Source organism: Dermacentor variabilis, unplaced genomic scaffold (assembly GCF_050947875.1).
Source record: "Dermacentor variabilis isolate Ectoservices unplaced genomic scaffold, ASM5094787v1 scaffold_12, whole genome shotgun sequence".
Classification (NCBI taxonomy): Eukaryota; Metazoa; Arthropoda; class Arachnida; order Ixodida; family Ixodidae; genus Dermacentor; species Dermacentor variabilis.
In genome coordinates, this window is record NW_027460280.1 from 12,366,363 (window position 1) to 12,390,940 (window position 24,578).

Below are 24,578 nucleotides of genomic sequence, written 5' to 3' on the forward strand. Positions count from 1 at the left end.
GATAAAATACTTAGTGAAGAGCTGTTCCACTTTGACAAGAATTACGTTCTTCACCGTCATGACCGGGATCTAAAATCAGGCAGTGGTGTTTTAATTGCCGTCGCCAACAATATAGTGTCTTGTAGGATCCTGCTTGCGTCTAGAATTGGTTTGTGTTCTTATCGTTATAAACCACCAAAACACATTGCTTTGTGCATGTTACCGGCCGCTAAGTGCACCATCTACTTTTTGCGATGAACTGCATGACAATCTGAATTTTCTTTTCTCAAAATTTCCACACTCGCTGTTATTCCTTTTAGGCGATATTAATTTCCCCAAAATAAAGTGGACTTTGGTATCAACCTTCGTTGTCGGCACGTCCGCCGAACGTCAATATTTCCTTAACTTGTGCCTAAATTTTAATCTTACGCAACTTGTTTCTAGGCCTACTAGAGCTGGCATTACTGCTTCTTAAACTTAGTACTCTTAATATCAACCCTAATATTCTGAAAAGGATAGAATGTTTTCTAAACAAGTGTACCCAGTTTGTAACAGCTAACGATTCTGCATCCCTGCATTGCACCGTGAAGTCAGGTGTTCTTCAAGGCTCCGTCTTGGGATAATTATTATTCCTAATTTATATAAATGACTTACCTGCGATAGTTAATAGTTCTATTAAACTTTTTGCCGACGATTGCGTTCTATACCATGAAATAACTAATCAGCATGATAACTTTATGGTTCAGACAGATCTAGATAACATTTCAAGGTGGTGCTCACAATGGCTAATGTTTTTAAATCCGACTAAATGCAAAATTATATCTGTCTCGCGTCGCTCAAACTCACCAACTCCTTTCAGCTATATTATCAATGAAACCACCCTTGAGCACGTGACTTCCTATATACATACGTATATTGGAATCCAGCTAAACAGTAACCTTTCGTGGCATGCGCACGTCGATCATATCACGAACAATGCAAACAGATCTCTTGGCTACATTCGCAGAAATTTTTCTAAAGCCCCACTCCATTTGAAGTTATTGCTCAACAAAACACTAATTAGATCGAAGCTAGAGTATGCATCATTTGTCTGGGACCCTGGTCAAAAAACATTAGCAGGTACCATTGAGTCAGTTCAGAGCAGGTCAGCACTTTTCATCCTTTCAAATTATTTTCTTTAATGCAGTCATACCTTGGCCTTATTAATTTGCAGCTTCGATGAAAAATTTCCCGTCTCTGCCTTTTAAAAAAAATTTTCACCAAAATAACTCACTGCAACAAGACCTTATTTCAGAGCCTTTGTACATGTTGTTGCATCTTGATCATCGGTTTAAAGTGTTCATTTCTTTTTGTCCCACAAATGTTTTCTCTGATTCATTTCTACCTAAAACCAGCACCGAGTGGAACCGCCTTCCCCCCTCCATCACCTACATCGAGGAGGCATTATCTTTCAAGATTGCAACAATTCATTATGTTTTGAGTTTATCACCTAAATACTAATCATTGTTTGAACGTGTTCTATTTTTTTATAATTGTACCCGCCCCCTCTGTAATGCCCTTCTGGGCCCTGAGGGTACTGTAAATAAATAAATAAATAAATAAATAAATAAATGAACCAATGTTTCATAGCACATGGTCATTCCCACAATTATCCTAATCCTGTATTTTGCGAGGGACATTTTGCCTCTCCAAATTTCATAACTGTTGTCATGCTCAATTGCTGCAACAATAGGACTACACTAATACTATAATTTTTTATGTTCCTAGGTGACAACAGATGACACTCGTTCAAAGTTCAGAAACATACTTTCCAAGGTCGCCTTTAGCTTTCCTACACTTCAACATAGCTAGGCATCTACAAAACTCACAGCATAAAAATTCAACTTCATAATGTTACATGCATATTGCATTGTTGCTTTTGGGACAATGCATGCGGGCGCTCTGACAAAAAAGACGAACTGCTCCTGAGACTCGAGCTGTCGGCTGAACTAGCCAGCGTTGCAGCGTTTTTTGTAAATATACATTGTAAATAGTCTTCAGTGCTTTATCCCTTGTTCACATAGCATTTTGCTGGAGGTTGGCGTTTCTTGTCCTCACCACAGAGCTCTGCATAGGCTACACGAACCAGCTTTCCACCATTGCTATCGGTGACGACACTTAATCTGCATCTACCCCTGCGACTTCAATAACTATGTATGTCACGGTTACCAATCCTCGCGATCCTGGCATATCCTTTGGTCAAGATAATGTAGCCATTGAGTACTGCGTCAGCATGTATGAGCGTGTTAGCTAGCAGAACCGCTGGGGCCCTACCATAATGCTTGCAAAATGTCATTTTCTACTTGGGTGGAACACCACGTGTCTGGCTCTGGACACACGAGCACTAGTTGTCTGGCTGGGTTGCCTTCAAGCACAAATTCTGTGACCACTTTGGAAACCTGACTGGTCGCCAACTGGCTGCAAGAAAATAGCTTGCTGTCAAAGTGCAGTCTTCCACTTAATAATATGTCTGGCAAATACAAGACGTGCTCGCTCTTTGTCACAAAGTCGACGAGAAAATGGTCGGGTTTACTACCATATTTACACGATATTAAGTTGACCTCTCTATTTTAAATTTGAAAATCTGAAGTGGGGGGGGGGGGGGGGTCGACTTACAACCGAAACCAAAACATGGCCCCGCATAAAGAAGCGAGACCAACGGGATATCAGGGGAGCCACAACGTAGTTCCAATTTTATGTTTGCTCCACGGTCCCACCCGTAGCTTTCCGCTATTCCGCACGTTTGTTTGCTTTTCGGAAGGGTTTTTCAACATTTTTTAGAGTTTTACAGTGCACACAGTACTCGTGGGGTTGTCGATAGTTCATGGAAGTTCCGCTATTCCATTTGCGGCGGCACCCTCAGAACAGCGGTGCTTGTGGGGAGTATCGATAGTTCATGGAAGAGCAGACACTGCTCGCGGCTTGCGTGTTTCTCTTTCCATGTAATTTTGTCTTTATTCTATGCTTTCATGCGTTCGATTTGACTGCCGGCCACGTGCTACTTCTGTGCTTCCTCAGTCGTCATGAGTACTCCGAGTCCACTAAACATTTGGCGCTCGTTCACAGCGGTGTTGAAGAGGGCTACCATCCTTTACGCTGAAGAAACAAATACCTGCGCAGCCGGCCGCAAGTTTGATGTTTAATGGGTGGTGCGAGAGTGGCGACGGCAGCGAAGCAAAATTTTCACCTGTGACGGCAAGCAAAGAGGTTTCCGCGGGCCGAAGTCGGGACGCTTTCCGGAGCTGAAGGCCAAGCTTGCGGCGTCCGTCGCCGAAATGTGCGATCGGTCCCTGACAGTGACATGCGACATGGTCATGAGACAAGCCTGGATTTTCGCCTTTTAAAGACCTACTCTGCCGTGAGTATGAGTGGCTGGCGGCAGAAGACCGCGAACTTACGCCGACCGGTCATGTCAAAAGAGCCTCACTGACGGCTCTGTGTGGGTGGGTTCTTTCGACGTGGACTTATCTATGTATCCAAATGCGGAATTTCGCTGGACGGTGACGTGCTGTGGGACCGTAGCAGCAGTGACGATGGCAGCACTAGTGAGCAGTAGTTGTCTAGTGACCATGCCAGCTACTAATAAATTTTCGTTATGGAATGCACCCACGAGTGTGCTCTTCTTTCTTTTTTTCCCTGTCACACACGATATGGGGGGGGGGGGGGGGGGGTCAACTTACATTTGAGTCAACTTACAATCGTGTAAATACGGTAAGTAGGCCACTTCCTCAAAGGGATCGCAGAAGAGGCATTCAACTTGTTGATCTACAACAATGTTTCCACTATTAGGAACATTGTCAAGGAATGCCGCTGCTTCAAGCTGGCTAAAAGCCACCGCGTCATTCCACAGTTCTCCCGTCTCCCTAACACGGCTGCAACGTCATCCTGTGTCGACCTTATCAATACAATCCCCTTCAATCAAAATCTGGCGCGTATCGTTTGCAACATGCTTGAGGCTGCAAGTCCAACCCTGTTTGTTCCACGCCCACTTGACTAAACCACTGACCAGTCTGCGCCACAGCACCGGCATATCTCTCATTCAGGCACTTGTGTGGCAAGAATTCGCCAATGTCAGATTTCCTGCTGCCTGCTCTGTCTCCTGACCCGAGTCCAGACCAGTGCCGACAGCTGTGCCTCGCAGCAACCTGTATTCTCCCAGATTCTGCAACCCTACTGAGTCGAGAACTCTGGACGCCAAGCCAATCTGCTCCCATCGCCACTGAATTGGCCACGTACCTCGTCACTGCCACACTTCCTGGTCGTCCTGGTATTGGAGCTACTTTTCCCTCCTCTCCTCGCCGATATGACGATCCTCGCCGCTACTCGTCCCGCTTACTCGCCAACACCTCGCACCATCGGTCCCCATCACCCCAGCTACGCCATTTGTCGCAGACCAATTATAGACCCTCCTGGATGGAAAACTAGACCATGCAGATCCAGGATATAGTACTGGATTATTTTAATCATGCTGAACTCCTCCATTGACACTCCCAATGAACCAGAACTTACTTTATGTTCCCATCGATGGTGTCCCTTTGACTGTGCAAACTGACATGCGAGCCCAGGTGTCCACAATGAGAGCTAACCTCTGTCATTGACTTAAGAAGTTTCTCACGCCTGCTATTACACAAGCCATACGAATCGCCGATGGCAGCCACATGCTATGCAATCATCAGAGCGCTTCCAACAAGCTGCTCCACAGATGTCACCGATTTTCTCTTAAATGAAATAATTTTGCAACATGAAGCCATTTCTTGGCTGTAAACAACCAGCATATTAACTTCATCATCAGCATATTGTGACTTATGGACACATTGATTCTGTGGCTTCGCTGTGACTTCAAGAACTATTCAAGGCATCAGTTACTTGTTTAATCTGTTGCTTCAATAGACGAATTAAAGTTCAGAGAAATAATAAAACATACAAACCGAATGTCTGCGTGTTTTTGTTTTATTTCGTACCATAAAGACAGATAAACTTTTGTTTCGTCTGCTTGTTCCCACGTTACGTAGTCGCCAGTGCAGAGAACGAAACCATGTCATTTTCTACCATGTTCCAGTACCACGATCATGCTCTTTCATCCTCTCACACCTGCCTCAGTGCTCGTGATTGTGGCACTGACTTGTCAAGTGTTCTCGTGCAGAGCACGCAAAATCGTCTGCTGTGTGAAACGAGACAAATGCAACAGTTTGCAAGCAAGACCGCCACCAGAGGTATGCCACTAAGCAAAAACGAGAGGAAGAGAAAAAAGGCTGAGCGCATGACATATTTCTCACGGGATCCTCCTACTCCAGTATAGGAGAACGCAGGGAAGGGATTCCACTTCTGGAGGCTAAACAGGGCAAGTGGAGAGAATGACTATGTTGGCGATGACACTCTCCTCCCGAAATCATGAGCTCATGGCACTTCAAATATTTCTATCTCTGTTATGAATAAACTAATTTGAAAATTCCTGCGGTAGAACACTAGGGCACGTAACAACTTCCCGTGCAAAATCAAAATTAGCTCTGTGGCCTGCTGAGGGCTTTTTTAAACCTAAGCGACGCAATAAATGCTGATTTTCAAAGCTCAATAACCGCTAGGACTCTCAAAATGGAAGTGAACGCTCTACAGGAGAGCCAATTGCCCATATGACAAGAGCATTCTCTGAGAAGAATGTGACTGCCAATCAGCCCATGGCCCTTTTCGAAAGTCACATGAAAGAAACCATCCAAGAACGAAGAAGGACTCCGACGAAGAGATGCACACTTAGTGACTCACTCAGCCGTTGATTTCAAACTATCAGGTGCGATGATTGGCATGGGACCAGTTGCCAGATGAAGCAGACAAGAACGTTGCCTGGTTTGATGTGCCATGCAAGGGACGCCATTCTTGAGCACCCGAGACTGCAGCTCATCAACAGAGGCAGACTTCAGCAAGGGCGATAGTCACAGTTCACCCCTCTGAGTGACGGCTAATAGCATCGCTCCCGGCTCACGTAGTGGAAAGTGCGCTCACAGCTCTATTGCCCATGGGATGCTTGACGCCGCACATAACATGGAAACCCAAGCATTTCAGCAACACCATCAAGATTCATATGAACAACGAAGAGCATGTTTCATCCATTCTGAATGGACTGAAGAAGATTGACTGGCTGGGACAACCATCAATGCCTGCAAATATTCACTGCTGCTACGGTGCAGGGTCAGGGACTTCTGTCAAGCACTCATTGCCTTTTGTCATTGCATCATCTTGAGATTTTATTTATTTCAGGGTATATATTCAAATAATTTTTTGATCCACCATGGTTCACCATACATCATAGATAATCACTTGTATGGCTGGTAATAAGATTACCTGACAGACACAATTACAAGCTTTCTCTTAATGCAATGGTAATTTGCAATATATATAGATATATACAGTCGAACCCGGTTACATTGAACTCTCAAAATAACGCCTATCAGTTCTATAGTTCTATACAGGGCATAATTTGATATAAGCCTGCTAAAGAACTGGACCTCATAAAAGCACATACCGTTTAAAAGCACTTTATTGATAAAACTAGCTTAGTTAACCATGAAATAGCCCTGTATCTTCTTCTGCTTGGGCAACTTCGCTGCCTGCAACAGCACGCACTCCACATTGTCTAAACAGTCGGAGCAGCTGAGTCCACGACTTTTCACATTCGCATAGAAGTGCTAGACTAGTGCGAGTGCACCAATCACCTTAGAGGATGTGGGCGAAGGATAGTCGTTGCTTTCTTCATTGTGCCCGCTTTCACTTGTGCTCGGTACGATGTCGGCAATGTAATCTTCATTTTTGGGCTCTCCCGTGGTCGCGACACCATAATCCGCACTCACAAACTCGTCTATCATTGATCCGTCAACGGCTTCCAGAAATTCTGACAGCTCGCTCCAAACTTCGGCAACATTGGCAATGGCTTCGTCGCACTCATCAGAAATTTTAGTCATCCCCGGGCACGCGGAAGCCGACACGCCTGGAGCAGTTTCAAATAAAACACTTGTACAGGGCCACCTTGACGCCTTATACACGGTCCCGCGTACACGCCGGACACCACGGGCACCGGGCCGTTTGTCCGCTTTAGCCCTAATCTCATCCTTATTCTTCAAGATTGTGCTGAGAGTGCTCCTTGGAATCTTGTACGCTGCGGCAACATCCGAATTCTCACCACATTCGACTCGATTTATGATTTTGAGCTTCACGGCAAAAGGCAAATTCTGCCACTTCGCACTAGCCATCACGGCAACACTGCAAGAGAAAGGCCATAAGGCGCAAACACAATGAACAAGAAGCAGCGAGCCACTTCAAACTTTTATGGCTTGCATGACGAGGGCACAAGAGCCTCCAATAAGCTGTCTGAGCAAGCGCTGCGGGAGGGCCAGGATAATTTTTTTCCAGGAGGGTGCAGACTCGCCCAACGCGACACAGTGCCACCACGAGGGAAAGCCAACTACTGGGGCACTTTTGTGCCGCTTGATGTTCTATATTTGTTCGATGTAAGCGTAACTTTTGCTATATATTCTCGCTATAACTATACTGTGCTTGAATGAATGAATTATGGGGTTTTACGTGCCAAACCAACTTCCTGATTATGAGGCATGCCGTAGTAGAGGACTCCGGAAATTTCGACCACCTGGGGTTCTTTAATGTGCACCTAAATCTAAGTAATGGGTGTTTTCGCATTTCGGCCCCATCGGAGTGCAGCCGCCGTGGCAGTATACTGTGCTCAGAAATTGTTCGACATACAGGATAATTCGATGCAAATGGCTTCGACATAGTCAAGTTCGACTGTGTGTGTGTGGGTGTGTTGTTACGGGGATGTTGGGTGTATAGAAGATTATATTTACAATATATACACAAAATGAGTCTGAGTAGTTAAGATGGCTAACCCCCAACAACCCGCAGCAGCCAGCGTCTCGCAACCTTCTTCTTCCTCTCTTCGTTCATCCTTCCGTAACAGGGCCCACAAATAGTGAAGCGCCGTCTCGGCGCATGGTAGACGAACAACTGCGAGCGAAGTATGGCTTCAGCCGCAAAACGTGCACGATGTCAACAGGCGGCGGACTTGAGGATGGATGAAACTGTAACAATGCGATCTCGTAATTGACTTCGTTAACTTGGCGTAGGACTTCACAAGGCCTTGTGTAGCGAAAGAGAAGCTTCTGGGAGAGGCCGACCAGACGACATGGTGACCAAAGAAGCACCCAAGCCCCTGTAGCGAACTGAACATCACGATAGCACCAGTCGTAACGCTCTTTTTACAGATGCTGCGAGGATAATAAGCGAGATCGGGCGACTTGACGTGCCATCTGAGCGCTATCGATGACTTCACGATTGTGGTATCCTGTGTTGGCTTCTGGTTTCGGTTTTGGGTCGTTTACGTCAGGGCGCCACTCAGCGCCAAACGCTGTAAGTTGCCTGCTGCGTTTCCCCTCGCTGAAATAAAATCATTCTTTGCCTGGTCCCCAACTTAATCAGTTCGGCTCTTTTTCTGCGGTACTGCGCACTCCGGGCGTTTAGGCCTCATGCCGTAGGTCCTCCGTCCGGCCGCCCCATCGAAGCTACAACAAACTGGCGACAAGGTAAACCGTTTACTCTTTTCCTACGTGCCCTGGCCGTTATACTCCTGCTCTTATTCTGCTTCGGGCATGCAAGACACTACGTCTACTTCTGCTCCATCCACCTCAACTCCCCCGCCTTTGTTCTCGGTGCCCAGCATGGCGTTCACACCCCCCATGCCACCTTTTCTTGCATTACCCGGTACTCCTTCGGTACCGTGGCCCACATGGAAATGTTCTTTTTGCCCGTTTCTCAAGCGGCCGGATGCGAGGTCCTACAAGACGACAGGAAGAAAGCCATTTTACTTAGTAACTGGGGCTTCGAGGGGCAGCGTCTCTACTACGACCTCGCGACGCAAACGGACCTCACAGCTACTACGTTCAAAAACATTCTTTGCATCTTCTACCAGCACTACGAAGAAAGCACCAATCCCCTGGTGCACCGCATTATCTTCCGGGACAGGAAGCAACTACCCGGGGAAACCTTTCAGGACTTCGTCACCGCGCTACAAAGGCTGGTGCCTGCTTGTGCATTTGGCGCTTGGCAGGACGAGTCCTTTCGCGACCAAATCCTGCAAGGCATCACATCAGCAAGAATACGAGAAAGGTTCCTCTACGAATGATCATCCCTCACGTTCAAGAAAGCCTAGAAAATCGGACGAAGCGTGGAGCAAGTTGACAAGGAACTTCAAGTCTTCAACAGCTCGTCTGTTCAGTGCGGCTCGACGCAACGCCAAGATGGCGTCACCAGCCATCACCTTCCTCACCCGGGCGCGCAAGATGGCGGTCCCCGCCACCTTTCTCCCTCGACCTGGCGCCTTCAAGATGGCGCTCAACAGCATGGCGGACAGTCGCATCCTCGAGAGGCCAGCCAACGTGACGCCCGGCCCGAACTCTGCGAAGGCAGTCGAGACATCGCAGTCCATTGCTACCGACGTGGTTCACCTCACCGCAGATCCATCCTGCCCGCAAAGCACGTTACCTGCCGTGTGTGCGGAAGTGGGACATTACGCTTCTGTTTGCCGTTCGAAGAACCAAATGCAGCGACAGTCTCCTGCTCGAGCGCAACTTGTTTCCGCTACTGCTGATACAGAATCAGCCACTACAGTCCCGTTTGTGCTTATAATTCAAGCCCCAAATTTCCATCTGGCAACAATTCCTGTTGAAGTCCTCATTGCAAATACTATACTCAAGTTGCTCGTGGATACAGAAGCTACGGTGTCGCTGATGGGCAGCTCCCTGTACGAAGCATATTTTAAGGTTTTTTCCCTTATCTCCTTCAAGTCTTCGACTCAAGAAATATTTGCAGCAAAAAATTCTGCATTCAGGACATTCCTCCGTTCTCGTCAAGTTCCGCAACAAGGCTGCAGTAGTGACATTTCACATCACGAACCAAGGCACTTCCCTTCTGGGCTTAGACGCCATTCAAGCTCTGGGCATTGACATTCAAGGGTCTCCGCTCACATGTCAGCTCGCGAAAACTAATTGCCTTTGGTTGGCGATAAGATGAAGATTAGCGGAAGTTTGTCACATGTCTTGCTTTTTTGACGGGCACACAACCACACAGTTTTCCTGAGTGCGCGCACCTATACAGTTAGATTACGCTATGGATGTAAATATTAGTGTAAGAGCAGGAACAGGTGAGGGTTGCGAAACATTTTCGTGTGTGCATTTTTAAAGCTTTGAACTATTTGTATAAATGCTTCAAATTTTTAATTCTTATAACTTTATTCGCTTTTTTATTGTTGTTATTCATGAATAAAGAGTAAATATTTACCAACGCTAAATATTTTTTCTCACTTTACGGTCACCCTAGAAAAATTACGTACATTTTTTTTTCCGAAATAAGTCCCCAAGAAGAATTGTAATTTTCAATAAAAAAAATCGACCCTGGGCGGTCGCATATCGCGAGAAAAATCGACCCTCAAAGGGTTAAAAAAATTATAAGGACGAAAGCCTTAGGCGTCTATGGTCTATTCTGGAAAAACTGTTGCTGGCAACCCTTGGCAAAACTGCGCCGTGACGAAAAATGGCCAAGGCTGCAATGAGTAAAGAAAAAGAAAAAACAAAGCCCCCTTCTTAAAGAAAGATGGTTGAACGCGAAGCTTTCCCCCAACGCAAATTGAATCAAAGTCAAAGTCCAAAGCCAAAAACCATGCAAAAAACCCAAGAAATGCTGAGCGACCCGCTGCTATACATATGTGATTTGATTGCTTGTTTAGGATTGTATTTTTTTGAACGTTGAAGTTGAATGAAGACACATGTCATATAAGTTGCTTAGCCTTTATTTTAAATCATGTAGCCATTGATTACACGCACAGACTTACACTTTCACGGATGACTCTATGCTTGCATTCGCATACGGCAGCCTCTTCGTCTGCCATGCGCTGTAGCCGCGGCCTACATATGGTGACGGCCGGGAATGCATTGCGTGACACATGTAACAATATGCAGATATATACAGTTCGTCTGGGTAGCCTGCCATTCAACCATCTTGCTTTAAAAAAGGGGCTTTTATTTTTTTATTTATTTTTTTTTCGAGATCCTAACACGAGCCCGTGTTCATGCTCACTTGCTGTCTCCAATAAGCAGCGAAGCTCAGTTAACTGCAACAGGGGTGGTGCCATGCCTAGCAGACATAACTTGCGCTTCTAGTGAACTTTGTGCACATATACTACTCTGGTTCAGCTTAAACACAGGGAATGCAGGAGATGGAAATTCAAGACGATGAGCAAAACGCCTTGAAGCCTTGAAGAAGACAAGTCCACTTGTCGAAACGTTGGCTCCTGCTTTCACCTTGTTCACACTTTGCTCATCGTCTAGTTCAGCTTGTCACTTTGCACCATTATCAAGCACTGACTGGCTGGCCCGTCGACTCTGGCGGGGTACTGCGAATGTAAACTGTAGTGTTCTACGCAATGTGCAAGTTGGCTTTCCTGCAGTGCGTTTTTGGCACTCACGGATGAATCAGTGAAACATAGAAGTTTCGCTATAACAAGCCAAAAAATGCTCAGATTGACATCACATTTCATAGGGAGGTTCCTGTAAACAAAGTAAATTAGTGGCTTTGAAAACAAAGTTCGATACATTATGGACTGGATGGGAATCGAACCCGGGCCCCCGGTGTGCGATACGAGCACACTTCCCTGAAGCCACGGGTGCTCTACGGTTCTGGCTTACTAAAGGTGTGCCTAGTGCATGCCCGATTCCGCACGTCCTATCGCAGTCATCTCGCTGACTAGCGCAAGCATCATTGGACGGCATGGGTGATGGTGCGGGAAAGGTGGCGCCATGTCATGAGTATAAAATGAGCGCCTTGATGATGTTCCGAGGTCTACAAATGGTATAATGCTTTCACATTCCCACACGTAAACAGTCCTAAGTGTCTGCTGAATTTTAAGTTTAGTAATGGCTGTTGCACAGGGTGTTCTTGCAGAGAAAAGCACGCATGCGTGCTCTGGGCATTTACGTCACAGTCAGAGCAGCGGCGGTGCCGGTTGCCGGTGGCGAGTGATGGAGGAGCGTGCACGCTGTTGCCACTGCGAAAAAAGCGCGTGCCACTGCACCTTTTCGTAAGGAGGTCGCCTTAGTGCCACACATGTACTTCCCATAGTGGCTCGTTATCTTGCAAGAAGTCTAGCCCCAATTATATAACTTAATGCATTACCGGGCCTCTTCGATTTTCAGAGTTCTGGCAGCCCACTGGCAGCCAGCTAGTTCCGGTTTTGATAGGAAGTCACGTAGGCTGGGATCCCAAGACAACCCGAACCTGCCCGAAGTTTGCAAAATCAAACGCCGATACAGCTGGCCAAATGTAAACAAGCTACCAGCATGGCAGCGCCTGGCGAGGCCAGGGCGTGCCCGGCGTAGTCGGCCCATTTATGCGTTGCCAGCTAGAAAATATATAGTTGCATCCAGGGATACGATCACTTTCACGCGACTCAGCGCAGTACACGCAATGGGCCAACCTCACCTTGCGGAGCGCAACAGATGGCCTCCGACGCGGCGGATGACAAGACGCAAAATCGCGCGTAAGTGATTGTATACTCGAAAGCGACAGCTCGAGGATCCCTGCTCGCAGCGATCACGTCGCCCACCGGCGCCATTGATGCGTTGGCATTGTGTCATCACGAGACATAAAAAGGCAGGATATACCGGGTACGTCTCATACGCATAAAATTTCGTGCCGACCTGCTTGGGCTTTGATTTCAGAAAGTTTGTCATAGCTGATGGTGCTTCTCATTTTGACCCCAAGGAGCTGGGCACGCGGCTGGCGCATGACAATGTACGCCGCCTGTGACCAGAGAAACGTTTCACACGAAAAACAACATTGTTCATGATATGAGAGCAATAAGCCCATGTATGTGTGTCTAATGTACCGAGTGCAATCAGTGCATCCTTAGATCAACGGCCTGCAGTTCGAACAGATATCGGTTTCGAGCTGCCACCTAAGCATACGACGGAGAGACAGAGCGAACACGAGCTAGCTGCAAAGCCTTCGCTAACTGCAGAAAAAGGAGCTAGATATATACATACGCGAGATATGTGAAAAGGAACGCCACCAGAGAAAGACGAACCCAAAATATACCGCAATGTGTGAATGAGGGTCTACAACCTGCGTGGAACACGATGCAGATAACATGCACGCATGAGAGCGCGGCGCGCTGATCACCGCCGCAAAGAAGCCATCAGGGAACACACACGTACACACACACACAAAAGCTTCAAACGGCTCACCACGGCTCGTATCACACCACTTCCCAATGCGGAACGGAGCGTTAGCACCTAAAAAGATAACGCTAGAAGTAAGGAAATCTGAAGATGACCGTAGACAGTTGGCTGAGCGAAGTAAATTTAAATCCTCAAGCACCCTCGTTGCAATCCGTAAAGTCCCCACAAAGATGGCGGCGAGCACCCATCGCCTCTTTTAGTCGTCTGCTAGCCAGAGAACTTCCAGAGAGCAGCCAGAACAAAATCATCCTGGCAGGTTCTGGCAGCCTGCGGGTAGCCAGAACCGTCCAGCCCGAGCAAAACGAACACCCGACGGAAGTGCGTCGCGGGGTGGGAGGAGCAACCCGAGAAAGACTCTGGCTCTGGCTTGCTCTGGCAGCCCGCGGGTAGCCAGAAGTGGAAAATCGAAGAAGCCCACCAATATGTCCTACAAAGAAGTCATTTAACTTCATTTATTATCAAATGTGCAGCAGACTTTTGCTTTCTTGTGTTACAGGAGTGTAACACCTGCCGAGCTTTTTATTACTTTGTCTGCTTCATACTTGGACATTAACTTTTCAACATTCATAAATTTAAATGGAGGCAAAGCTCCCAGTCACATGCTTCGATTCTTTAATATGCATGGCTGCTTGGTCGACATGTTTTGCACATGTGCAGCCTTCGAAAACTGTTGTTTTGGTTACAGTGGAGACAATGGCAATTCCAGCAACTTGTGCTATAAGCGGTCTATGCTGTATATAGCAAGAGTCAGGCTGCAGTGCGCATATTACGTGTATTATGTGCCCCCCCACTCTGACCCCATCGCTCACAAGGAAGATAGCAGAGGCAAGCAGGAGGCTGCACACAGTACACACAGTCGAAACTCAGGTATGGTGGGTTCCCGGCCACTGCGAAATACCAGGAAATTAAGTGGTTTACGCTGCTGTGAGCGTGATACTAACCTTAAACCGCCGCAGTGACGTAGCAACTTTTGTGCCCCTGCAAAATGACGAAATGAAGAGACATTTTTCCTAGAACAACGCTGGAGGCGACGACAGATCCGTGAATGCTCACAACATAAGCTGAAAGAAGACCCACACAAATTGGGACATCATTCTGCCCTTTGTAACCTATGCGTACAACACCGCTACTCAGAACACGAGTGGCTTTTCACCCTTTTTCTTCCTGTACAGTACGCACCCGTCGCATACCATTGACAGAATTCTGCCATACCAGTCGGATGCATCTGAATGTTCGCCCTTTTCTGCCACAGCAAGACATGCTGAAGAGTGCGTCGATCTCGCATGGTCCTTTAGCTCCAATGACCAAGAGCGCCAGAAGAGCACTCGTGGTGACACCATCTCTGCAACCCCCTTCCTACCTGGAGCGCTTGTCGTTTTATTCCGCCAAAGTGTATTTCTGAAGGTCCGCCGCATGCCCAACATGTGGACCTGGTATTTTCAGCCAGTTTCCAAAAGTACAAGTTTCGCTTGTCTCGTAAAATCCAGCCAAGGGGCTCTGCCGGTGTCACTGCACAGTTATCGATAGTTCCCACGGCGTCATCCTGCGCGGCTGCGTCGTGATAAAAGCATCATGCTCGAACTACGCTGCACACCTACACTTCAATTTAGTGATGAGGATTCGAGTTATGATTCAGAAGATGACAGCAAAGCAGATTCAAGCACTGATGGCAGCAATGTTTTGAGTCAACGAGGGACACCCGCAGCTGTTCCCCGGCGGGTTTCCTTTGCGACGTTTAGCGGTCTCCTTCTTCGTGTGCGCTTATTTGCCAATCTTTTTGCACGACCTGAGAGCTCTGCTAATTATCTTCAGGGTGCATACTTCGCATGGTTCGCTTTGTATGTGTGCCATCGGCAGCAAAGCAACTTCCATTCACGTCAAGAAGGCCACCCGTAGCACCTCTCGGCCCAGCACTACGGATCAGCGCAAGACAGTTTACAATGGCATGGGATCGCTTACTCATCTTCTCTGCAGAGGTAATAAAGAAAATCTGCAAAAATGCAAACAGATATGCTTGGATGCATAATCTTGTAGTTGCCCAGCTACGCTGAGAGCGATCGGTCCTGGAAGAAGTGTACGACTCTAGATGAACTGGTGAAGTATGTTCCTTGGATTTCTCATTGGACCATCCTCAGAAGATGCCGAAAAGGTGGAACTGCAAAATGTGTTATGAGGGCTGCAAAGTTGAACAAAAGCAAGCGTTTTGTGGGAAATGCATGGAGTGCACCTATGCTTCACAAAATCCAGGAACTGCTTCACTGCATGGCGTGAGCAATGAACTGGTCTATTTCTTTTCTGTTTCTGAAGGACGGCGGTGTACTGAGTATTTACTTTTCTCAGACACTATTCATGGGTTATTTATCTTTCAAATGCATAATCTGAATTTCCCTTGACATTAATGTTTTTTTTAGATATGTTTCTTTTATTGCTGTTTTTATCAACTCACAGCAAAAATGACGTTTTCTAGAATTTTTACGTTTTACTTAATAAATTTGTTTGTTTGGAAAGAGCATTTCATAATGCACAATATCCTATGCTGAGATGTGCGCTGGAACGTTATTTGTGGTTAATAATTTTTTTCCGAGATCTATAAAAAACCACCATTTTGTCGCAGTAACGAAAGAGTTAACTACATGATCGAACCCACTGAACCGTGTTAAGACATGCGCTGCTGTGGACGAGACATTGTCAACGTCGAGCCCCTCAAGCTGTACTATGATCCACTCATAGTGAGGAGCTGTTAGGTCGCCGGATGGCTCCTTTTTTCATTCCCGGGTGGGTAATGGTAGTGAAGAAGAGGAACACTATAGTGGGCCATCCTCTCCAGTGCTTTCTAGTGGATCGAGCTCTCCAGCTCTATTCTCAGGGAGCGCCACTCGTGCTGAGAGTCCGTACCCTGCGCTGACGGTTGGCCAAACCGCTGGTGGCTAATAAACACCTTTACACCTTCTACCAACCAGTTTCAATGTTTTTAAATATAATTGTGGCATTGTGATTACTAGTCATTTTTTGAGTGTTAACATCCTTTTCTCATTACTTTTGTTTTAGTTAGGTTGAATTTTCAAAAATTAATTTTCACTGAAGTTCTTTACTTTTTTTTTACATTGACATTTAACATGTTTGTATACAGTTAGAACTTGCAACGAATATTTGCATACATGTGCCTAGGTGCCAATCATTCTTGTAATATGAATTGTGAGTCTCACTTTTGTGTTTAACCTAGTGCTTGCTGAACTCACTTGGTTCATGTAGCCCCATTGCAGGATTCGTAATAATTCATAATGATCAAAATACAGATCGACAACTTTGTGAGCCCAGTTTTCAGATTTTGATGACCACTAGAACTATATTACCTCATGAGTGTTTAAATTTATATTTATGCATTTACATGTTTGCAAATTAAAACATTTTAGACAAGGTCACCAGCTACTTTCCGACAACGGTGGTAACTGTGGCATTCGTGTGCCTCGGCATATGTATCATTGAGGACAAATGAAATGTGAACAGTGGAGCGTGTGGTTAAGCATAACTAAAGGTACAGTCGGCCAGTCACTGTGCACATGCGTGGGCATGTGGTTCTCGCGTAGAGGACAGCAATGCTCGCCCTACTACGATAAACGTCACCCGCAATTTGTCAGAATGTTGTTTTCCCATCCCGATGCAGCAGCGCCATTTGCACCTGGCAGTACACTATTATGACACGTGGCTAGCACCATCGACACATCTGTAGCATGATATAGCTGGCACATGCCCAGTTTCGTAATGTGCGTTGCTTTGCACTTGTTTCCACCGTTTAATCTGCCATTGCCCATTTGTTAATTTGAATAGCACCAAAACTGTATTAGGCTGGAGGAGCAACAACAGTGCTAGCCACCTTAACAGTAATCGCAGGTAGGAATGGCACTGCAGTGGCGGGGTGAGAATACAAGCTTCAAGCAAAATACAGGCAACATTATCGCAGTAGGACAAGCAGCACTGCACTCCCTTCGAACCACATGCACGTGCATGTGTACCATAATGGCTGGCTGACGCCGCACACACTGCTTTCAGTTATGCTTTGGCCACATGCTCTGCTGTTCGCATTTCATTTGTATTTGATAGCACATCTGCTGTGGCACTTGCAGGCATGCACCTCATTATAGCGCGAACAGGAAAGAGCCATTAAATGTTCTATGGACTTCCTGCATCCCTAAAATGAACATCTCTCAGAGGTCACTTATGTCCAGCTGAGACATCCTTTCAACATTACAGCAACGTGATCTGGATGGGACTTATATTATGCATGGTACGCATTTGTAATGCAGCTTGGAGAAGTATAGACATCTATAGGATGTATGCAATGTCTAAAATATGATGTATGGATATCTATGGGACATACAAAATGGTTATCTCGGTAGGAGTGCACATGTGTCAAATATCACTGAATCAAATAGTCAACATTCAAATAATTCTATTCATAAATTGAATATTTACTATTAGAATATCTACTATAGGCGCCGTGGAGCCCCTTGTGATTGGCGTCGTCCAAGCGAACATAAAAGGGATGCCGACAGGCCGCCCCAGCTGACGTGGCACTGAGAGTGCTCCCCGATTAAGGTGCCTCGATGCACATGCTCTTTGCTCATTGAGACACCCTCCCCCCGACGTCGGCCCTGCAGGGATTGAACATGCAGCACCTGAATGCCGCAATTAACAGAACGGCACCGGGTCTGCCGGGGCCACCTGTCGGTACAAGGTTCGCCTGGGTTGACAGGCCTTATTAGAATGATAACACAACAAGTAAAGATGGAATGGCAACAAAATCAGCTTGTATTTCATAAAGTGCGAAGGTTGGGCCCACCAGCCACAGATGAGCATGCAGATCATGTTGATACGTGGCAACAACGTCACGCCACGTCAACAGCTGTCAATCTGACCCACACATGTGATCACGCGATCGATCATACGATGAGCCATCCGCATCAATATACTAGCAGCCAACATTCCCTGACAGCTTGCAGCCAATTACCACATTTGTTGGCACTGACTAGGCCAATAGGCATAATCAGTGCTGCTGCATCGGGCATCATCAACTAAAGGTACAGTTTGGTTCCAAATCGACACAGACCTATTCACAGCAGACACGCGACAATCGTAAAGCCGACAAACTGCCTGGCAAACAAAAGCGACTGCACGGGATGGCAACAAATTTGTTCACGGCCGCCCTGTTTACAACAGACGTAACAGTGGTCTCTCATTACCAGCGCCGTTCGTAGACGCATATTGCTTTCTTGTAGCTTTGAGCATCCCATCACAAGTCTAGCTTTGGATTTACAGGGCTGGCACGAAAGTATTAAACTAAATTAAATGATGGGGTTTTACGTGCAAAAACCACTTTCTGATTATGAGGCACGCCGTAGTGGAGGACTGGAAATGTAGACCACCTGGGGTTCTTTAATGTGTACCTAAATCTAAGTACACGAGTGTTTTTGCATTTCGCCCCATCGAAATGCGGCCGCCGTGGCCGGGATTCGATCCTGCGAGCTCGTGCTCAACAGCCCAACACCTGGCACGAAAGTATCATGACCTGGTTGCATGCATTGGCACGGACTGCGGATGCAAGGGGGTGGGCGTCATACGAACTTGTTTTGGCCCTGCAGATCAAAAAATCTTTGACAAGTGGAAAATCACGCCGAACCTGACAATGAAACAAAGCGGAGAGTGCCTGCTCTTTACTGCCGGCAGCGGTAACGCAACTCACGAGATTCGCACTCCAATAGTTCGTTTGTCGCACAGATAGGCCTTACGATAATCCACCTGCTGTAAACTTGGGATAGCCCTTCTGTATTTTCGAAAAAAACTGTAAAGCAAAACTTCCTATGCAATAAATAAAAGGTTGCCGCAAAACAGAGGTTCACCATTAAACTGAGAACTTCACTGATATTCCATACAACAGAACATCGCTAATTCATTAGTGTCAGAGGAAACAAAGCACTTCATTCAATTCAACAAAATTTCTATTGATAAATTAACATTTTCCCGACCTTCATATACTAGAACTGACCTGTAACATGTGCTAGCATACCAATTTGGTGTTCCCATTATTGTGAGTAGATCGCACTGTATATTTTCATTTTTATGTACCTATGTTACTGAAAGCTCGCTAGAGAGCAGGGAGGAAGGAATAGCAGGGAGGTTCACCAGACTTGTCTAGTTTGCTACCCCACACCTTCTACATTCTTGTTATGGAATGCTAAGAGACTCCCAGGCATTTGCAGCACAGCATTTTCTAGCCCATAATTATTAAGCATTAAATTTTGTGGAAATATTTTTGATGTCCAACTCAATATATGGCTTTTTTCTTTCTTGATTTGATTCAAAATCTACTATTCGTATTCACACACCTCTAATCGTTCTTCTTCTTTAGTTACAAATGTGTGCTTTGGTGTGAAACTGTCTTCCGTCTCCCGGAATCCACAACATTTAAAAAAGGAAACACACAGAAACAAGATAAAAAAATAAAGTTTTTCAAATAGAGGATATGAAATATGAACATCGGAAATTAGGTATGTATTTGTTTGATAACAACATGTTCTGTATGTTAACTTTAGTCCCGATTTTCAGAGATGTGCAAAATAAGCCATAGCATGACAACATAACTGCAGCAATGGTCTGGTTTATGCGAAAGTGTACTTGAGAAGAGCAATAGCTTGCCTATAGAGGCGACATGAAGAAAAGTTTACCTAGAAATGAAATTAGCTTCTGCAAATATGAATAGCTGCCTGATGCCTAGCTTAATAGCTTAAGTGAAGAGGTGGAATGTAACAACGCACCCGCATGCGCTCACTGAAGGCCTCCTTGTTTTCCTGGGTGAGACGGCGAATTTCATCGTTGAGCCGGTCTACCTCCTGCTGGTCAGCAACTGAAAGCTGTGTCAGGAGGTCTTGCTGCAGCTCTGAACGCAGGGACTGCTCGGTTGACTCCATTGACTTCAGGCTCGAGTCGAGGCTAGCCAGGCTGCGCTCCTGCATTTCAACCACACCATGACTCTATTCACTGTTTGATCAGGCCACCTTAGAATGCCCACTCTTTTGGATCCCTTGCTGTGTGCATGAGCCACTTAATTCATATTACTGTCTTACCAGGCTTGCAGCAGTGAGAAACGCTCGCTTTGACACTACAAACATACCTAGCCAGCTCAAAAAATTGTATGACAAACAGCAATCGCTTGCAATTGCTGTTTGTCGTATAACTTGTTGTTGTGGCACATTAGCTGCCACAACTATTTCTGCAAAAACAGTAAATCATCTCACGCTCCAAAATCAGGTGGCAATCAAGTTTCATTTTCTTCTGACCCAATAGTCGCTAGAATACAACTCAGATCACTTATAATGTACCCGCTTATAGTACAGGACCTGATATAATGCTGTCTCTCAGACTCCCGTTTATCTTCCCATAAAACTCAATGTATACGCATACCTCTTACAGTGCAGCTGCGTGAGACGAAATGCCTGTTATAATGCGCTTGCCGGGAAATCCCTCGCAGCAACCGCCTTTTTGAACAAGCGACAAGGGCGATGGGGAGGAGGAGGAGACGCAAGCGACCGTACAAGGAATGACTACAAATTTGGCAGCACTGTGCTGGCTCCATGGGTATTTGTGGCCCACTGTTATTTCTTATATATATATAAACGATATCTCTTCTGTTGTTGAAGAACCGGTAAAAATGAAGCTTTTTGCAGGTGATTGCCTAATTTATTCTACCGTAACCAATGTTCAGGATCAACTCAGAATTAGTCATTGTTTAGAAAATTTCAGCCGATGGTGTAAATTATGGGGTATGCATATAAACTACATTAAATCAACATACACACATATGACTAAGAAATTAAACGTTCTGCCTTTTAACTATTACATCGATGGTAATTTGTTAGTTCGTGCTAACCAGTTTAAATATTTAGGTGTTACAGTTACGCATAATCTGACATGGCATACGCACATAGAAAATGTGTGCTCAAAGGCAAATCAGAGATTAGATTTCTTAAGGCAAAAACTAGGTCAAGCTTCGCGCGATGTAAAGCTGATAGCTTATAAAACTTTTGTTAGACCTTTACTTGAATATGCCTCAGTCATCTGGAGCCCTCATCAGAAAGAAATGACTACAAAGTTGGAAAAAGTTCAACGTCGTGCCGTGCGCTTCATATGCTCAAAGTACCGCCGTTTAGATTCCGTTACACTGATGTTGCAGTCTTGTGAACTAGAAACACTAGAAGTACGAAGGCAAAAAAATCGTCTGAAAGTGTTTTTTAGAATACTACATGGTCACTTAAAAATCAACAAAGATGAGTATGTGCAGCTTTCAGGAAAACGAAGCAATCGTGTTAATCATCAATATGTTTTACGCCCATACTTTGCTCACAGTGATGTGTTCCGCTTTTCTTTTTTCCCTGCCGTGATTGAACTCTGGAACGCGATACCAAGCTTTGTGGCAGATGCCAGTGATGTTTATGAATTTGAAAAATTGTTAGACATGTATTTTTACGATTCCGCTGCTGCTTGATGCACCTGTATATATGGTCTGCCTGTATTTAAACCCTCCCTGTAAGAACCCTCAGCAGAGGGTTGACAGTATGAAGAAATAAATAAATAAATATGGAGACGCCGGAAGCCTCTTGCTCCGGCTGCTTTTCAGCGGCGCACAGTCCACACCCAACGCATGCACATTGCCGCTCTTTGGCTCTCTATTTCGTGTAAGGACCATAAATACAGTTGCCGAGTGATTTTTTCTAACACGAGCAGGGTTCCAAAGATGCCTGTATAATCAGGCAGACCGGAAAAATGAATTTCGACAGCAAAATCAATTTCTTGTTTTTTTTACAATTCCAGCACTGAAAAAAGTTGGTCGATGCTGCGAGAGTGCTTCAAGTTCACTCGCCACCATGCACAGTGCTGTGAAGTGTAGTTATTGCATGAGCGACCTTCGCGACACTGAGTTTTAACTGTGTTCCGCAAATTCATCACTTTGGAACGTTGTACACACACTAGCTTTCCCCTTTCCTGTACGTGCATTTACAAACATTTCCTATACGCATTCGTGGTAGGTGCCGGTTGATAGCCTGCAAACCCTGCTTGAAGCAAACTGCTGTCACATGCACGCGGCAACATGTATGTGTGATCTCATGCCAGACAAACATGTATTCGTCTATAGTGTGCATGCATATCAAGGGCAAGCTTCCAGCAATGGTATGCCGCCTCACATCCTTGCCTGCTAGGCCTAACCAGTGTCATCTTGTCGGGAGTCAGCGGCCAAAGTTGTAGTTTGATGCAGTCAATGAAATGTTTTGCAGTGACTCTACTGCCCTTAGAAAGCAGAGGAGCCACTTAGACAACAAAAGTGAGGGCACATACCAGTCATATGCTTAAATTCCTGGACACAAGCGACAGCTTGGTCTACAGGTTTTGCATGTGCACAGCGCCTTTGAAAAATGTTGTTTTGGTTATGGTGCCGTGCCACTTACAACTTCTGCGGCGACTTACATTATAAGCAATCTATGCTGTATTCCCTTGGCAAGGCAAGTCTCAGATATCCTTTCTTCACCAAAATAGGTTTGTGTGATGTTGCAGATGACAGGTATACATCAAGTTCATCTCAGCTGTCATTTGTGGCACTGTTGCCATCACTCCATTGAATGAAGAGGTCTGAATATTTTTTAGTAGGGAAGATCTTTGTGGCACGTATCTTTTGCCAACTAGGGACATAACGCAAGGCTTACATACTCACACACTTGTTTGTTCTGTAAGGAGCAACTATACGGAGAAATTATGGGCCCGGAAATGTCCTGCACTCCAAAGGCAGCTGCTATGTGCAGGGCTACTGAACGCTCGTTTTCTAGGGCTACACTGAGTCCAAATACTTCTAAGACAAAAACAAATGGTGCACCTAGGAGTTTGGGTCACTTGTAACTGAGTTTACGCCAGCCCACAAGATTTAACTGCTGTACAAATTGCTCAGAAATGTGCATAACCAGCTGTGTCTTACCAGTACTCACGTACGGGGCAAAAATCTGGAGCCTTACGAAAATGGTTCTACTCAAATTGAGGACGACGCAACGAGCTATGGAAAGAAGAATGGTGGGTGTAACGTTACGGGATAAGAAAAGAGCAGATTGAGTGAGGGAACAAACGCGTGTTAATGGCATCTTAATTGAAATCAAGAAAAAGAAATGGGCATGGGCAGGACATGTAATGAGGAGGGAAGATAACTGATGGTTATTAAGAGTTACGGACTGGATTCCAAGGGAAGGAAAGCGTAGCAGGGGGTGGTAGAAAGATAGGTGGGTGGATGAAATTAAGAAGTTTGCAAGGGCAACATGACCACAATTACCGTACTTACTCACATAATGATCGCTTTTTTGTCAGAAAAATTGACGCAAATTCAGACATGCAATCATTACATGGGTTAAATTTTCCGTGAAAAGAAAAAACAATTTTTTTTCATCCCGCGTGTGCTGTGGGATGCGGGACACTAAAACAAGAATGGCAGCCAGCAGAGCAAGGCGAACATGCCAAACGCTATGTTTTTTTTTTTCTTCTCGTGAGTACATTATGTGCATTGAAACAGTTTCTTCCGTATCAGTGATGAATAATATCGTTAATATCGGCAAGTTTGCGGCAATAACGTAGCCATGTACACTTTGAGAAGACAGAAACAGATGGGCGCGCTTAGCTGCCAGTGACATAGAAACGCATGGCCGGCGTGCTGAGGAAACTGCAGCATCTGTCTTCACTACTATCCTAATACGGCACGTTTCCGCTAAGGGTGGGCGAATATCTTAGCTGTGTTACAAGCGTCGGCGTATGAATAGGGTACACTTCTAATGTATCAGTGTAAACGTGGCCACTATCGTTGCCGCTCGCGATTTGTTGCGTGCTCACAAGTGCAAATGACAAGAATCGAAAGGCACCTTTCTTGTAGTTGTTGGCCAAAACCATTACGAAGCCTAGAAGAAATAAAGCCAAGGCAAGTTTGGTTGTAGATTTTTTTTTTTCCATAGAAGTGCGGAAAGTGATGAAAGTAATGAAATGGGGCATCTGCTTAAGCATGTTTGGTGCGTGCAGACCGCTTGGTATGTCTTCAAGAGTCGTTCGCGTAGACGTGGACAGATGGTAAGTACGATCATTATTAGCTATACTTGGCACACGACATATCGCTGCAGCAAGTTCGGGGTGCGATCATTACACGGGAAATAAAAATAATCGAATTTTGACGACAAAATTCAGGTGTGTGAT

At 45.6% G+C, this 24,578-nt stretch overlaps 1 protein-coding gene across 4 annotated transcripts in view; it reads right to left on the reverse strand.

Moving 5' to 3' along the window:
- Positions 1 to 24,578, reverse strand: part of SMC3 (structural maintenance of chromosomes 3) — a 463,962-nt gene that overhangs the window by 190,029 nt on the left and 249,355 nt on the right. For all 4 annotated transcript variants that reach the window (XM_075676310.1, XM_075676309.1, XM_075676311.1 and 1 more), the window contains exon 21: positions 20,123 to 20,314. In XM_075676310.1, coding sequence (XP_075532425.1) covers positions 20,123 to 20,314 — 192 coding nt within the window. The remainder of the gene's footprint in view (positions 1 to 20,122; positions 20,315 to 24,578) is intronic.